The sequence below is a fragment of the Dicentrarchus labrax genome, unplaced genomic scaffold (genome assembly GCF_905237075.1).
Source record: "Dicentrarchus labrax unplaced genomic scaffold, dlabrax2021, whole genome shotgun sequence".
NCBI classification, from domain to species: Eukaryota; Metazoa; Chordata; class Actinopteri; family Moronidae; genus Dicentrarchus; species Dicentrarchus labrax.
Genome location: NW_026136718.1, coordinates 13,373,185 through 13,391,129, shown reverse-complemented (window position 1 = coordinate 13,391,129; position 17,945 = coordinate 13,373,185). Strand labels below are relative to the sequence as shown.

At 36.8% G+C, this 17,945-nt stretch overlaps 1 protein-coding gene across 3 annotated transcripts; it reads right to left on the bottom strand.

Annotated features, from left to right (window-relative positions):
- Window positions 1–107: 107 nt before the first annotated feature.
- On the bottom strand, window positions 108–16,727 carry LOC127349876 (5-hydroxytryptamine receptor 3A). 3 transcript variants are annotated; one of them, XM_051375938.1, is made up of 9 exons: window positions 16,238–16,727; window positions 6,306–6,466; window positions 6,143–6,187; window positions 5,445–5,551; window positions 5,020–5,189; window positions 4,597–4,757; window positions 2,768–2,978; window positions 1,871–2,077; window positions 108–1,353 (listed from the first exon to the last, which is right to left on the bottom strand). In XM_051375938.1, exons 1-9 carry the CDS (start codon window positions 16,290–16,292, stop codon window positions 1,031–1,033), a joined length of 1,440 nt encoding a protein of 479 aa, XP_051231898.1. In that variant the 5' UTR covers window positions 16,293–16,727; the 3' UTR covers window positions 108–1,030. The 3 variants fall into 3 exon arrangements, with proteins under 3 accessions (XP_051231898.1, XP_051231897.1, XP_051231899.1); XM_051375937.1 differs by lacking the exon at window positions 16,238–16,727 and adding an exon at window positions 7,579–7,778; XM_051375939.1 differs by lacking the exons at window positions 108–1,353; window positions 1,871–2,077; window positions 2,768–2,978; ... (3 more) ...; window positions 6,143–6,187; window positions 6,306–6,466 and adding exons at window positions 8,762–10,087; window positions 10,486–10,695; window positions 12,140–12,350; ... (3 more) ...; window positions 15,023–15,067; window positions 15,186–15,346 and having other exon boundaries at window positions 16,238–16,508.
- Between the last annotated feature and the right edge of the window lie 1,218 nt (window positions 16,728–17,945).

Sequence of the window (17,945 nt, the reverse complement as noted above, 5' to 3'; positions counted from 1 at the left end):
AGTAAGAATCCACAACAACAGATAACACAAATAGTAGCAGATGAATGGATGAGATTAATTGAGTTCAGGCACATACCCAAAACTTAATAAAAAGATCTCACACAACATTCGGTGATAATATATATATTATTATGGATATATAATCGACTATAACATGAAACCAACATTAATTAATTATCAAATTGGTTGCAGATTAATTATAAGTAGATATATGAAGTTGCAGAAAATGGAAATACTCAAGTACTTTTAAATTGTACTTAAGTAGGCCTACAGTACTTCAGTAAATGTACTTTGTTACTTTCCACCACTGATTAAGCAACAGTCTGTTTTGGGCTTAATAATGTAATGCTGTAAATCTAACTTCCACAGGCTGTCCAAAGATATACACATAAAATAGCTAATTACTAATCATATAAAACTGAAAATGTCAAAACTACTTTAGAAGATTATGAGGTCAGTTGTGATGCATTTTTTTCCTGAGCTATAGCTACAATCTAACTCTATAAACCCCTGCATGCCTACATTATGCACACTGCACAAAAACCCTAACAATCAACCAATAGCACCATCTAGTGGAATAAATCAATATTTCAGTAGAACTTCAACCTCTACCATTTGCATAATAAGAATAACAGACAGTAAACCTGAACGGTGTGGGCTGGATTATACTGAAAATGTTTCTAGTGACCTTGTTTTCATATCGGTGTAAAAAAAACATTACTACCTGTTTTGACTAATTTATTCAGGTGGCATGAAGTATGTGTCTCAGCTTTCCAATCATTCCCAATTTATACAATTCCAATAGTGTATGCAGAAATATCCAAATACACTGGGTGAAAATAACACATTTATACCACATGCAAAAAACTCCAAGGTTTTTGCCCCAAACTGCATGGGATTAGCATAAAGTGGGTATGTTTGTGGGTACCCATAGAACCCATTTTCATTCTTGAAGTCAGAGGTCAAGTGATGGTCATGGCAGTCTTCCCATCACCAAGTCCGCATTAACATATGTACTGCTAGCTTACCCCTAGTGATGGTGGTTCACCACATGGTTCCAGATCCAGATAGAAATGAGGGTGAGGAAGCTAACAGTAATGACGATGATGTACAAGCTGAACAGCAGACGGTCAATGATTATCCCGACCATTTGCCATTCTTGTGCAGTGTCACTCCCCTGGAATTGTTTGTCCATCTGGAGGCGGATGGCCATGAGATCTCTGCTTAGCTTCTTCAGTTCATGCAGGGCTGAATCCGGAGGGACCGGTGGGGTTTTCAGTGGAGTTTTATCACCAATTACGCTTAAAAGATGACTCTCTGAGATGTTTGTGAACCTGGAATTCATTGCCGGTTCTGTCATAAAAAAGAATAGCTTGTTTAAACTCTATAGCATGTGAAATAGCTAGATTACTTACTAATCATATGAAACTTATGCTGAATACGTCAAATATGAATTGAACCTTGTTTATCTGGGCCCTTAGCTCTAAGCAATAAACATGAATGAGTTTGTGAAAGTGAAATACTATCAACCAATTTCCATAAAGGAAAAAATGAGTATCTGAGCACATCTGTGAGGGAACTTTGGGCAAAAAGGGTTGGGAACCACTGCATCTTTTACAGTATGTTTCCAGTTAACTCTATAACTGCAACACCTGATCATTAGTTAAACTGGAAACACATATATTAATGGATGATGGACTTGGCGGAGAAAGAGACGTTCTTTGCATCCACCTCATAGATAGTTTGTGTTTTAGAAATTAACTTAATAAATAAGAAATCAAATTAAAAACTTAGGTCGACAATATTTTCTGTAACTAATTATGGAACTTCAGGGGGGAGATTTATTTACCAAAATGTAATAATAATATACCTCCAGATGGGTTGAGCAAGACGGTGACTCGGTTACTCTTTTTCTGTGAAGGGAGACAAACTACAATAGCTAGATATCGCAACACGACGACTCTGAGCCAGTGAGGCACCGCATGGTTACGGCTGGAGCTGAACTGGATCTTTGTGATAAACACCGTCTCCAACAGGCTGGCCACCATCAGAGCGAGAGTGACGCAAAAGAAAACGTCTGCAGAAAGCACAAAAACAAAAACAGGGAGCATTCAGTGACTGTTTCTTTAAGTACTATTTGCTTTCTATGCATTCTACTAACATGTAGTTTCCACTTTGTCCTTCTGTGGTAAAACTAATATATTTGAGATTTAAGTCATTCAGGAAAATTTGTATTTACTTAGACTATTGTACCCAGGTTTGATATTTCAGTGACTGTTTCTTTAAGTACTATTTGCTTTCTATGCATTCTACTAACATATGTAGTTTTCAGTTTTATTGTGTTTGTGAGCCTTTTGAGAATTAATATTCACATTAAAACTTGAAAAAGCTGTTATTCATCTCCTTGACCTTCTGAAAGGTTCCAGGATTCAGATTATCTGCTCGGAGGTGTGTCTTATTTTAAGAACCACACCATAACCAGAATGATAATGTACACACACTCATTGAACTACACACTCATTGAACTCCAATAACTTTAATAAAACTATATTCAACCTAGGAAATAGTCCCTATCAAGAAACACTCCTCCCTTTTTGACATTGCCACTGATTTGTTCAATAGTTGAATAAATGTTGCAAGTGCAAATGCAAGTGTGTGTGGTTAAATGAAGCTTGTAGCTACATAAGCTCATGTGCAACAGTGAATTGCGTCTTCCTTCAACTTTCTCTGGAATAAAAGAAGTAACAATATCACAGGTGTCACTCACTGATGACAGGTGTTGACTCTCCAGTGATAGGCAGCAGGTCATTCATGATGAGCAGGAAAACTGTGTAGCCCAGGATGAGGGTCATCTTGAAGGAGGCCCGGTCCACACTCTCGGGAGGCAGCAGGAAGCTGAACAGGTCCACTGTGATGAGCAAGGAGCTGGGGACCAGGAGGTTCACCACATAGTGGGTTGGCCTACGTCTAATAGAGATCTTGGAAAGAGACACAGGTACAACGCCTCAAGATTTTAGTCACACTTTGGACATTTATTCTTGTTTCTATATTTTTTATGAAGTCAGATTTTGACAAAAGGATTCACTTCAGATTTCTTCTAACATTGGAGTGCTGTGTATTTTCATATTTCTACTTTAAGAAATCACCAGTGAATACATTTTGAGATATTGGTATATCTACTATGATAGTTGGCAAACAACAAAATCATATATTACAACCAAAAAGGTAAAGCAAGGTAAGGTGTGAGATAGACAGCCCAGTTACTCAGTCTTACTTCTGTTGCCTGCTACTCTCCACCATCGCTATTGTGTGTGGAGGCAGAACAAAAACTATAAGCTTGTTTTGTAGTGTGTTAACTCTAGAAAAATAACAAAATAATGTACTCAAAACAGTATGCCTACTAAGAAACACTTGTTTTTAGAGTGTGTTGTTTATAGTTAGACACTATAATCCTAAAGTGCCTAAGACACTACTCCTAAAAACTCATCAATTTGTTTACCAGCAAGGCCAAATAATACGCTTCTGTTCTTAGCTAAAGTCCTGGAGAAGTTGCAAATCAACTTTTAGCTTTTATGAACAATAATTTAATGTTTGAATCTTTCCAACCAGCTTTTTAGAGCTCATCACAGTATAGAAACGACCCTTCTTAAAGTCATGAATGCCCTGCTTTTAGCTGCTACAGACCTCTGTTTTAGTTCTTTTAGATCTTAGTGCAACGTTTGATACAGTAGATCACACCATCCTCTTGTCCCGTCTGGAGAAATGGGTTGGCATTAGTGGCATGGCTCTTGAATGGTTAAAGTCCTACTTCACTGACAAGACTTTCTCTCTTTCTCTCTATTGCAGCCTCTACACTGCAATGTGGGGTTCCTCAGGGTTCAGTGTTGACCCAATTTTATTTTCAATTTACTGCCATTAGGATATCTCATAACAATATTAATTTGTGTTTTTATGCAGACGATGCCCAGGTTTACATCAGCTGTGACCCCAATAACTTTAATGAGACTTTCAGATTAGATCAGGATGGTTAATTCTATCACTTTATTTAAGTCTATCTAAAATACCTTTATAGTCTTGCCTTCCTGTGATCTGACTTGTATTGAGCATGGTTCTATTTTGTTCTATTGTTTTATATTTCATTCTATTTATTGTTATGTTTTGCACTGTTTATTGCTTATTCTATATATTGTTACTGATGGTATTATGGTTCTTGTAAAGCAATTTTTAGCACCAGTTTTGAATGGTGTGATACAAATAAATTATAAAGTATTATTATTATTATCCAACAATGCAATGCACAACGGAAATGGAGAAGTTTCTCACAGCAGGAAAAACTCAAAACTAATTGTGGATGGTGATGAAACTGTTAAATTTAAAAATGGCAGTGCCAATCTTAAGTTTGATCGACATATATAATTTCCTGTTATTCTAAAATAGTTCAGTACATTCAGTGCCTATACTCGCATCAAAAACAGTTAGTATGATTAGTATATAATCTATACTGCATACAATTAGTGTAGTGAGTGTAGTGTATAAGTGATAATAGAATAATCATTAGTATCATTAATAATCATTAGAATAATTAAAATTACTTACATAGTATTTTATCTGAGAGTACTGCGTCTCCTCTATTGCCAGAGTAGAAGGAGCTACATCTATATCTATGAGCTCCCACTCCCCTTTGGTCTGCAACACATTTCTGGACTTCTCCAGGATCTCTTCAGATGTTGCGGCTTGAATCATCCTTATGTCCGTAGCTTGAATAACAGTTTTTTTTTAGTAATTAGAATCAGAAAGCCCACATTTCACTATACGTTGGGATATTTTAGCACATTAAATGGCTTTCTACAGTTGAATTTGTATAATGAAAAACTAAGGCCTAGTGTGAGTCACATACATATTTCTTCACCAACACTTTAAGTAAACATTAGGTAAGAAATTAGCAGCAGAAAAAAAAGTCAATGTTAACTCCAATCATGCAGCTGGAAGATCAACCTTTCTATATTCAAACAGCCTTACCAAAGTGTAGATACGATCCAAAGGTCAAAGAGCAGTTTTGGACATCGAAGGGGAAAGTGTATATTCCTAATCGGCAGGAGCTAACCACTCTGATTGGCTTATAATCATATACACGACCGTTGTTGTCTAAGTAGACATAGGGAGTTTTGGGAGATTTGTCCTCGTCCATGCTGGAAAAGAATATAAGAAACCATTTAAATTATTAATTGATTAATGAATCCAAGAAATTCTGAAAGGAGAAAGGAAAGCAAAGACAAAAAGGTTCATATCTCTCTTGGACAGCCCACTCTTCAGTATTTATACAAATCTGCATTATATTTTCAACTAAAACGAGTTAATCTTCTTTTACCTTTTTCTTGGTTTTTTTCTTTGTTTGGACAATAATTTAATTAAATTAAAGACTGCTGAACATCCTTTTAACTTACATCTCTGTGATGTGGACGTCTGGGATCCAAAGCAATTCCCGAGGGACAGAGATTCTTGTAGTGCCACATTCCTTCTCATCCCAGCTCAGCCCCTCAATGTCCCACTGCTACATTAAACGGAACAATACCAACATAATGGACAGCTCATAAAATCATTTCAGCCCTGCCTCTACATAAATTAAAGGACCAATGTGTGGGATTTAGTCACATCTAGCGAAGCTGCAGATTGCAACTAACTGAACATCGATAGCGTCTGTATTTGATGACCTGGGAAAGAGAGTGGACTGTTAAGTGTGCAGGCGAAACTAGGGTGGCCATGAACCTTGCGAAAAAAACATTGTGGACAACATGGCCTGGACTCCATGGAAGGTGACCTGCAGCATCTGTAGATAAAATCTTGTTCTAAAGTAACAAAAACACAACAATTATGATCTTCAGGTGATCATACACTAATGAAAACATAAATAGAAATATTATATAATAAGACGACCTCCTAAATGAAAGAAATAAACGTTTTCTTTGCTAAATAAACCTTTAGCAAAGAAAAAGTTAATCCAAAACAAACATTATGATCATTATGGAGAAAAAGGGTACCTGATAAGAAACACAATGAAATGTTATGATCACATAAAGAAATCTACACAGTGGATACTTTCTTTTAATTTATTTATGTTTTTGTCAGTGCACTGAAAACTTACCAGAAATTGCCATAAGACTGTTGTCAGGGTTTGGGCCTTTTCATTCTGTGAATGAGACATTCCAGTTAATTAGAGCCAGTAATACATGTTAGTTATTAATTTAAATCAATGATTGTTAAAAACTCAATTAAAAAAGTTTTAATAGGTGTCTGTATGGACTTACCACTCCTAAAATCCCCACCACAGTGATAGTGATGGTTATGTTAGTTGTATCTGAAAAGCTCTTCACAGGACGTGCCAGTTTATCAGGGAATAAGTTTATCTCGAGTGCATCAAACAAGGATTTAGGGGTTGGGTTGGTACAGTTCAATGCTGCAACAAAACCTGAAAAAGAGAAACAGAAAGTAGAAAGGAAAGTAGAGTTTGTGAGAAAGCTCATATACATGGTAGTATTTTGTGTTGTGTTTGAGTTTTTTCCTTAATATGGGCCACGATTTAAACTTTGAACTTCTTAACAATGAATAAAATGACAAAAGGTCAAGATTTTTGAATGAGGGGCCGTACAAGCTAAAATTCATTAAGGCCTTCTGTAAGGGAACCATTATAACCGTTACATTATGTGTCCAGTTAACTCTAATTCCACCGCACCTGATCACAAGTTAAACCGACAACAGACATATTAAAGAATGACTGCCACTTTCAACACAGCACCCTGGTGGTCATAATGTTATGCAGCCCCATACCCAGCAAAATGTGATGCACTGTGTGTTCTGACACCTTTCTATCAGAATCAGCATTCACTTTTTCAGCAGTTTGAGCTACAGTAGCTCATCTGTTGGATCGGACCACACGGGCCAGCCTTCACTCCTGACGTGCATCAGTGAGCCTTGGCTCGTCTAGCCATCACAATTTGGCCCTTGTCAAAGTCGCTCAAATCCTTATGCTGCTCGTCTCTCTTGCTTCTAACACATCAACTTTGAGGAACAAATGTTTGCACTTGCTGCCTAATATATCCCACCCACTGACATGATAACCAGATAATCAATGTTATTCACTTTACCTGCCAGTGGTCACAATTTTAAGGTCCAGGGTGATTTAAAACAGTAGATGAGTTGAGCCATTTTTAACCCACAAAATGCAGGTTTTCATAAATTTGGTAATAATGCCAATGGTAACACCAGCGTTATATAGCATATAATTCAGTTTACAGCTCAAAAAACATGTTTAATACATGTTTTTGAGTCTGAAAATACATGCATGTTGAAAAGTAAAGTGAATGTATATGTGAGTAAACATATGCATGTGAAAGGGAAATGTATGTTTATGACAGGGTCAGAATGAATAATGTCTTGTAAGGCCCCTCATATGCTAGTTTAGTCCAGAAGTAATTGAAGTGCCCCTTAAACGACCAGCTTCCAATTGTTCAGTTTTAACAGAATTTACAGATTATCTTCTTTGCTTAGTTTATGGATAGTCAAAGTGTCTTCCCGCCTTACCGTGAAGCAGCATGAAACAGATGAGGATGAGCTCAGCGGGTTTTACCTCTGTCATTTTCAGAAAAGTGAAAAGTGCCTCAAAATACAGAAAAAAAACAGTCTTCTCCAGACATCTACCGAAGAATTGTGAGTTTAACAATAATTAGGTAACGTTTCTATCTCTAGACCGTAGCATGACTTCAGCCTTTGGGGTATTCTCCAGTTGCTTACAGAGACCCATCTTCAATGTGTTTGCATAATGTGTACATGACTTGTACAACAGGTTTTTGAGCAATCTTCAGGAGGATTTGTGACAGCAGAGGCCAAGGCAAACACAACATTATGCACATTGCTCAGCCAGTTTGCCTCTTTTAGTTATTCAATAGTTTACTGCATGCTGATATTTACTATGTAGCAGTTAACACAAACTCAGGCTGATGGGAATGTAATTAGTTGTTTTAGTCATACACTAAAGCATACAGATACGTGGCTGCACCACAACATCCCGGATCCAACTATTGCTCTCGATGGGCGGGGCGTGTTCTGACAGAACACAAGACTCGGGTAAGAGGAGAGGAGATGGACTCTGTGATTGCATCAATAATGCTTGGTGCTCAAACGCAGTTAAAGTGGATGGACACTGTTAAGATGTTGGCCGTATTATCTGCCTAGAGAATTCACCAGTGTGTTTGTAATTGCTGTTTACACCGATTAGCCATAACATTATGACCACAGGCAGGTTAAGTGAATGACACTGATCATCTGGTTATTTTCCCTGTTATTAAAAACAGGGAAAATGGTCAGCGTGAGGATTTGAGCGTCTATGACAAGGGCCAAATTGTGATGGCAAGACGACCAAAACTGCAGCTCGTGTGGGGTGTTCCTGGTCTTCGTCTTTTTTCAAGTTTTGACAAGGAACACACCAGATGTTATGCCTCTAAATGCCTCTAAAATCTCTTTGTGCCTCTAAATAAAAATGTGAAATAAATCCAAAATTAAGCATTAACACAAAGTATTTGAGAAATATTATAATATGTTTAATTTGAGTATTTGTTATAGTCAAAATAACCCATATGTTATGCTTTTTCTTTTTACTCAAAAACAAGTTGTATGAGCTCTTTCAATGAGGCCTACAGGCCATACATAGCAAATAAAAGTTCAATGTTCACAAGAACTTAAAATGATAAAACGATCTTACACAACATTAGGTGATAATATATGTTTTAATATGGATTTATGATCAGCTATAATAGGTAGGTCATTTTGGACATTACAAGATTTCTTTTACAAGATTTGTAGAGAAAAACAACTGTATATGGAAAAACTAAATCAGAAAATATTACATATGCAATGTTTGTGGCACAATGATAATGCAGTCAGGCAGGACTGTAATACCAGAGTGGAGAAAAAAGTAAAAGTCATACATTCAAAACACATATAGACATGAGTATAAGCATCTAAAAACACATACAATACCAAAAGTAAAAGTTATTATTAAGCAGAATAATGTGTATGATGTTATTGGATTACAATTATCAGTGCTTTAATGTGTGCATAGCTTTAATAATGCTAATGGTCTAATTTTAATTAATGCTGGTATAGCTTTTGAATTTCCCCTTCAGAATCAGTAATTCTGTTAAATAACTAGTAATAACTCGTTATTTTATCATATTCATTTTATAATAGTTATTTTATAATATAGAATTACAAGTAAAACTAGTAATTTACTAATTTTAGTAATTTCTATTAAGTTACTACTAACTCGTAATTTAAGTTTACTAATAACTTAAGTTACTAGTAAAGTAAGTTACTAGTTAGTAGTAATGCATGCGTTGCAACTATACATCCTCCATGCAAACAGTTACACTGTACAAAAACTCCAACAATCAACCAATAGCAGCATCTTGTGAATATAATGCAACATTTTTGGTTTGGTTTTATGCCATTTTAAAAACTCCATAATCAGAAGTAAAATCTCAGACTTACAGCACAAAACACAAGTCCTATGTTCAAACCTGAGTTTTTTTTTACAAATTTCAGGTTATGGCTGAGGTTTTCCCTTTTCCCTTGAAGATGTTGATTGGCTTTTTGAAAGACATTTAAATGCCATAGCGATTTACATATTCTCCAGTGCATATTTTTAAGATGAACTGTTTATCAATAACTTAAATTCACAATAACATATTTAACCGCTAGCTACCCCCTTAGTTAAATCATGCTGCATATGAGTTGTTCCAGGTCCAAATACATATGATGGTGATGTAGCTGACAGTGATGAAGACAATGTAAAAGCCGAACAGCAGACGGTCGATAACTCTTCCGATCATTTGCCATTCCTGCGCGGTTTTGTTTCCCTGTAAGTGTTCGTCCATCTGGAGGCGGATGGCCGTGAGATCTCTGCTTAGCTTCTTCAGTTCTTGCAGGGCTGAATCCAGAGGGACCGGTGGGGTTTTCACTGGTGTTGTATTGCCAGTTATGCTTGAAAGATGACTCTTTGAGATGTTGGTGATGCTGGAATTAATTGTCCGTTCTGTTATAAAAAAGAATAATTTGTTTGAATTCTAAAGCATGTCAAATAGATTGACTACTTACTTATCATATAAAACTTATGCTGAAAATTTTAAATCTGAACTGAACCTTGGTTATTACTGGCTGGCACTGGCAGGTGTAAAATTATCACCAGGTTACCACAAACAGTTCAAATGTTTTCCTACTGTTTGAATTCAGTGGTTAAGGTAAGCTTAACCTGGTTACCAGGGACACCTGAAAATATTATAGTAAATTGATTTTAATGTAAAATATTCATATGTGAAGCAAGGGACCTTTAACACCAAGTATTCTGATTTAAAGTATTTTATTGTCAAGGGGTCAACATGGGTAACTAATAGTAACTGATAATTGTCAATAATAATAATAATAATAATATACCGTCAGTAGATGGGTTGAGGAAGACAGTGACTCGATTGCTCTTTTTCTCTGGAGGAAGAAAAACTACAACAGCTAGATATTGCAATACAAGGACTCTGAGCCAACGAGGTGGAGCGCGGTACCGGCTGGAGCTGAACTCGATATTAATGATAACCACCGTGTCCAACAGGCTGGCCACCATCATAGTGAAAGTGAGGGTGAAGAAAACGTCTGCAGAAAATAACAACAAAAACAGGGAGGATTCAGTAAATATTTCTGTATGTTCTATATGTGTGACACTGACACTGAGTCCCCCACCTCAGACAACTGCAGCCACCAACCACAAGACAATATAAATATAAATAAATATTTCTATACGTACTATATGTTTTACATGCATTCTACTACATTTGTAGTTATGTCTTTTTAAGGACCACACCATAACCATAATACTAACATTCAAGTGAACACACTCACTGAAACGTTATATAAGGTGGGAACCAGTGGCAGGTTGGCATTAGGGCTGTTGTGCTGCTAAGGAAAATTGTCAGAGCAAAAGGTACTAAAAGGCTGGTTCACACAAACTGTGAAAAAAATAAATGTTTTCTCTTTGCCTCTAGTGCAGAGGTTTTCAGTCTGACACTAAGCCCCCACCTCAGACAACTACAGCCACCAACCACAAGACATACATTTAAATAGAAATAATTAACTTTTTTGTCTATGTACTAGCAATGTAAAAAATAAATATTTATAGTGCAACAGGAAAGAGAGTTAATAACATTATTCTTTGCTTCAATTGGGGATACTCATTAGCTTGGGAACTAGTTCCCATAATTCAGGAAATATAACATTGTGATGGAGACAATGAGTTAGCTCTGAGTTACAAGTTGAGTCACTTTGTTTTTTTGCTTTTATTTGTTTACATTTTAGCAAATTGACATAACTAAAATTATGTTGAATTACTAATTAGCAGTTCTTTTTAGCATTATACTGATGGATGTATACGGATCAGCCATAACATTATGACCATCTGGGCCCCCTGGTGGTCATAATGTTATGCAGGCCTTTAAACTATGATGCACTGTTTGTTCTGACATCTTTCAGCAAGTTGAACTACAGTAGCTCGTCTGTTGGATCGGACCACACGGGCCAGCCTTCCCTCCCCACGTGCATCCATGACCCTGTTGCCAGCTCACAACTTTTCCTTCATGTACCACTTTTGATAGGTACTGAACACTGCACACCGGGAACACCCAACAAGAGCTGCAGTTTTGGAGATGCTCTGACCCAGTCGCCTACCCATCACAATTTGGCCCCGTCAAATTGCTCAAATCCTCACGCCGCCCATTTCCCCTACTTCTGACACATCAACTTTGAGGACAAAATGTTTACTTGCTGGATTATTTTGATAGTGAAGAACACTTAAAAACCTGATGATTCACAGGCAAGTTCTGGAGCCATGAGAAACACCCTTTTTCTATATGATTCCTAAGCAGATCTTTGGACATTTATTTGTGATGGACATCAAGGACAATGAGATCCTCATTAAGTGTCAATTGTAATTGATTTATAAATATATAAGTTCTTAGTTTTAAAAGCTCATGTGCAACAGTGAATTGCGTGCTCCAACTTTTTCTAGAATAAAAGAAGTAACAATATCACAGGTGTCACTCACTGATGACAGGTGTTGATTCTCCAGTGATGGGTAGCTGCTCATTCATGATGAGCAGGAAAACTGTGTAGCCCAGGATGAGGGTCATCTTGAAGGAGGCCCGGTCCACACTCTCGGGAGGCAGCAGGACGCTGAAGACGTCCAATGTGACGAGGAAGCAGCTGGGGACCAGGAGGTTCACCACATAGTGGGTTGGCCTACGTTTCATAATGATCTTGAGAAAAGACACAGGTACAACACCTCGAGATTTCAGTCACCTCTTATCTGCAGTGTGGGGTTCCTCAGGGTCCAGTGCTTGGCCCGATTTTATTTAGTATTTACATTTATACATTTATGTTACCATTACGATATCTCATGAGATCAAACAACATTAATTTCAGTTTTTATGCAGACGATACCCAGGTTTACCTCAGCTGTGACCCTAAAAACTTGTATTCACTCATAAACTGTCTTAAGGACCACCATAGATGGATGGTTTAAAATGTCCTACAGCTTAACTTAAAAAGACTGATTTTCTTCTATTTGGTACGCCAATTTTATTATGCCACGGTAGAAACCTTGGTGTTCTATTAGATTAGATCTATTAGATTAAGACATTTCTGTCAAACAATATCTTGAAACAGTTATTCTTGCTTTTATTTCATCACTCCTAGATTATTTGCATATGCAGCAAAAAGTCTCCCTCTCTCTACAACTAACACAAAATGCAAAAGTACGAGAAAATGAAAACACATGACACTGATCCTTTAATTTTTTTTTTGCCCGTTAATTTAATTGAGTAGATTTTAACATTTGTATCACTTTTAAAGCAGAAATTGGTTGGCCCATAGCTCTCTGACTTGTTAACTCCCCATGTGCCTTCACAGGCACTAAGGTCCTCAAATACTGGTTTTCTGGTGGTTCCCAAAACCAGACTCAACAGCCTTCCAGAGGAGATCAGGATAGTCAATTAATCACTTCATTTAAGTCTACTTAAACCACACTTTTATAGTCTTGCCTTCCAGTGATCCTTTTATCTAACCTTTTATTAACTTAAATCTCAATTAATCTTGATAAATTAATCTTCATTTCCCTTTTATTATAAAATAGTTCAGTTTCTTCAGTGTTATACTGACATTAAAAACTGTATAAGATTAGTATATGATCTATACTGGATGCAATAAGAGAGTAGTGTGGAATTAAATATGTGAAACCTTCATAATACAAAATAAGTGCTCAAAGAATAATTAGAATAATTAAAAGTACTTACATAGTATTTTATCTGAGAGTACTGCGTCTCCTCTATTGCCAGAGTAGAAGGAGCTACATCTATATCTATGAGCTCCCACTCGCCTTTGGTCTGCAACACATTTCTTGACTTCTCCAGGATCTCTTCAGATGTGGCTCCTTGAATCATCCTTACGTCCTTAGCTTGAATAACATTTGATAACAGAGTTTTGTTAAGAGTTAGAAGCCCAAAGCCCACATTTCACTATACGTTGGGATATTTTAGCACATTAAATGGCTTTCTACAGTTGAATTTGTATAATGAAAAACTAAGGCGTAGTGTGAGTCACATACATATTTCTTCACCAACACTTTAAGTAAACATTAGGTAAGAAATTAGCAGCTGAAAAAAAGTCAATGTTAACTCCAATCATGCAGCTGGAAGATCAGCCTTTCTATATTCAAGCAGCCTTACCAAAGTGTAGATACGAGCCAAAGGTCAAAGAGCAGTTTTGGACATCGAAGGGGAAAGTGTATATTCCTAATCGGCAGGAGCTGATCACTCTGATTGGCTTAAAATCATATACACGACCTGTGTTGTCTAAGTAGACATAGGGAGTTTTGGGAGATTTGTCCTCGTCCATGCTGGAAAAGAATATAATAAAACCATTTACATTATTAATTAATTAATTAATCCAAATAATTCTAAAATGAGAAAGGAAAGCAAAGACAAATAGTTTATATCCCTCTCAGTCAGCCCACTCTTTTCATTATTTATACAAATTTACATTATATTTTCAACTAAAATGAGTTAATCTTCTTACACTTTTTAAGTGTTTAATTGCCCTAATTTATAGCATAAAACTGATGAAAGAGGAAAAGAGTGAATAGAGGTTTACTGCTCTTCTGTCAGGCTCACAGCGTCTAACATTCCTTTCCAAGTGTTGACATAATTTCAAAGACTGCTGAACATCCTTCTAACTTACAACTCTGTGATGTAGATGTCTGGGATCCAAAGCTTTTCCCGAGGGACAGAGATTCTTGTGGTTCCACACTCCTTCTCATCCCAGCTCAGCCCCTCAATATTCCACTGCTACATTAAACAGAACAATACCAACATAATGGACAGCTCAGAAAATAATTTCAGCCCTGCCTCTACATAAATTAAAGGGTCACTGTACATCGATTGCGACTGTATTTGATGACCTGGGAAACAGAATGGACCATTAAGTGTGTAGGAGAAACAACGGTGGCCATGAAACCAACCCTGTTCTGGGCTACAGTAGAAACATTGTGGTTAAACATGGCAGACTCCATGGAAGGCGACCCGCAGCATCTATAGATAAAAACGTCTTGTTCTAAGGTAACAAAAACACAACAATTTCTATCTTCAGATAATTATACACTGAGGAAAACATCAATATAAATAATATTATATTCCAGTTTTGCCAATAGATCCTCTTTAATGTTACACAGTAGACATTTAACAAAAATATGACGCTTCATCCAAAACAAACATCATGATCATTATGGAGAAAAAATGTACCTGATTATGACAAGTCAATAAAAAGTTCCAATCATATTCAAAAATATACACACAATAGATTTAGACAAAGACTTCATGACTTAACGATTTTACATTAATTTATTTATGTTTTTGTAAGTGCACTAAAAACTTACCAGAGCTTGCCATAAGACTGTTGTCAAGATTTGGGCCTTTTCATTCTATGGATGAGACATTGCAGTTAATTAGAGCCAGTAATACAGATTCATTATTGATTTAAATCAGTGACTGCTAAAAACTCAATTGAAAAAGTTTTAATAGGTGTTTTTATACACTCACCACTCCTAAAATTCCCAAGATGGTGATAGTGATGGTTATGTTAGTTGTATCTGAAAAGTTCTTTGCAGGACGCATTTGTTTTTCAGGGAACACATGTTGCTCGAGTGCATGTAACAAGGATTGAGGAGTTGGGCTAGTACAGTTCAATGCTGCAACAAAGCCTGATTTTAAAAAGAGAGAAGCAGAAAGTAGAGAGTTTGTGAGATAGCTCATATACATGGACATGGAAGTATTTTGTATGAGTTCTTTCATTAATATGGGCCAAAACTTATAAATGTCTTATAACTGTCTATTAACTATTAGGAAATTACACATTACTACTACTGTGAGTAATAAAAACTTAATAAAACTTAAATATGTAAAGCAACAAAAAAGCAATTAGTTTAACTTATAAACTGTTTATAAAGGATGTCTTATTATAGGCTACACAGAACTTTATTTAAAATATTTTTTTTGCCTTCATCTTTTTATAACCAAAATAAGGAGATTAATTCCCTGATTTTCTTTTGAAAAATAAAAGCTGGAAATATTGAGTACAAAACCATCTAGCTGCTATAAAACTAATTTAGTCAAATGTATTGTACGTACATACATTTTGGTTAGTTTATACTGTGTTTAAATGTGCTTTATAAATTACATTTACTTACTTTACTTACTTACAAATTGTACATATGATCAGATGATTGTGACTGCAATGACTTGTAGCTGCTAGCTAACTAGCTGTTCACTGTGAAGCACGTTGTGGGACAGTAATAATCATCCATACAAACGAAAATTATTTTTAGTAATCAAGTTACTTGTGTTACTTCAGCCCTAAATACATATAGACTGAAAATACATGTAAAATAAGTGTATGTATATGTGAGTAGATATATATGCATGTGAAAGAAGAATGTATGCATGTGAGTGAAAATGTTCATGAGAAGACCAGAATGACTAATGACTTGTACAGCCTCAGTGTCCCTTCAATAACCAACATGCAATTGTTTACCTTTTAAGAGATCGTCTTCTTTGCTTATTTTTAGGATAGTAAAAATGTCTTCCTGCCTTACCGTGAAGCAGCATGAAACAGATGAAGATGAGCTCAGCGGGTTTTACCTCTGTCATTTTCAGTCTCAATTAAGCCTTTATCATAAAAAGTGCCTAAAATTCAAGAGAGAAAAGTCAATAGTCTCCTCCATCAGACTGTAGCATGACTTAAGCCTTTGGTGTATTCTCCAGTTGCTCACAGAGACCCATCTGATGACTGTGTTTGCTTAATGTGTGCATGACTTGTACAACAGGTTTTTGAGCAATCTTCAGGAGGATTTGTGACATCTGAGGGAAAGGCAAACACAACACTATGCACATTGCTTGGTCAGTTTGCTCACATTTGCTACGTAGCAGTGAACGCAAACTCAGGCTGATGGCAATGTAATCTGTTTATTTAGTCATAAGCAAAAGTTTAACGAGATGTGGAGACAGCACAACACCCGGATCTAACTATTGCTCTCGATGGGCTGAGCGTGTTCTGACAGAACACAAGACTTGGGTAAGAGGAGAGGACTCTGTTTACATCAAAGATGCTTGGTTGTCAAATGCTGTTAAAGTGGATGGACACCAGATGTGGAAGTTTCTACTGCTCTACAGCAGCTCTTCAAGACTATTTTGAGTGCACAGACTGACACGTTTGAAAAGGCTGCCACCCAGGAGAACCACATCATTAGTGACATTGTATATCAGCAAGTTACAAGAAGTTAGAACAGTGTCTGCTTTTGAAAAATCAATTTCACTAAGAGCTTTTCTTTAGCTTCTCTTGCTGATACCTCCTTCTTTGTCTTCCTCTTTTCTCGTCTTGTCGAGTTCCTGACATAAACCGCAGACACTACAGTGGCATTCCTTCGGTGTTATATGGCGATGGTGGTATAGTGGTGAGCAAAGCCAAATCAGTCCTCGTGGCGAGAAGGTGGTTTGGGTGAATGTGAGTAGTGCGTTTGGCAGTTTGTCCCAAAAAAAAAAGCAAATTGCACAACTCTTGACACTGCGGGGTTGTGAAGAACGCAAGGCTGCATTCATGCCAAATCAGTCCTTGTGACAAAAAAGTCCTTAGTGTGAGTAGTGCATTTAGCCTGTGGCGTTGGGGACCACCGTGGATGCTGGGAGAAAGAACGCAGCTCGAAGTTACAACAGTGTCTTTTTAAAAAAAATCTTTTTCACTTGGAGCTTTTCTTCAGCTTCTCTTGCTGATACCTCCTCCTTTTTCTTCCTCTTTTCCCGTCTTGTCGAGTTCCTGACATAAACCACAGACACTACAGTGGCTTTTTTTGGTGTTATACAGCGATGTTGGTATAGTGGTGAGCATAGCTGCCTTCCAAGCAGTTGACCTGAGTTTGATTCCCAGCCATCGCACATAGCAGTGTTTTCTTAAGCACCTACCCACCCCTTACCTTGATGAACCAACTACCAAACACCCGATAACGGTAGTGGGTGGAAACAAGCATTCATTCGCATTTGCAGCCCTACGTGTGATGTCCTTTATATGGCGATTTCCATAAAGATGACCTCTGAGACATAAAGTAAGAATTTCTTCACTGTCTGTATCAGGACAGAGAGCTGGACGCAACATGTTTACTACTTCACTGTAAAGTCTTTTCTCAGTGTGTCCATTTTGTATGTATGTGATATAATCTAATGGATGTATGTATTTTATAATGTATGTAAAGTCAGTTCTCAGATCCAGAAACATATGATGGTGGTGAAGCTGACATCCGACTGTTGATA

Excerpts from the sequence above, each read along its gene's own strand:
- LOC127349876 (XM_051375938.1), bottom strand. The coding sequence starts at position 16,292 with ATGACAGAGGTAAAACCCGCTGAGCTCATCTTCATCTGTTTCATGCTG. Across the intron at positions 6,188-6,305 it reads TGGTGGGGATTTTAGGAGTG|AATGAAAAGGCCCAAACCCT; the intron begins GTAAGTCCATAC and ends TCTCATTCACAG. Across the intron at positions 2,078-2,767 it reads AGAGTCAACACCTGTCATCA|ACGTTTTCTTTTGCGTCACT; the intron begins GTGAGTGACACC and ends TGCTTTCTGCAG.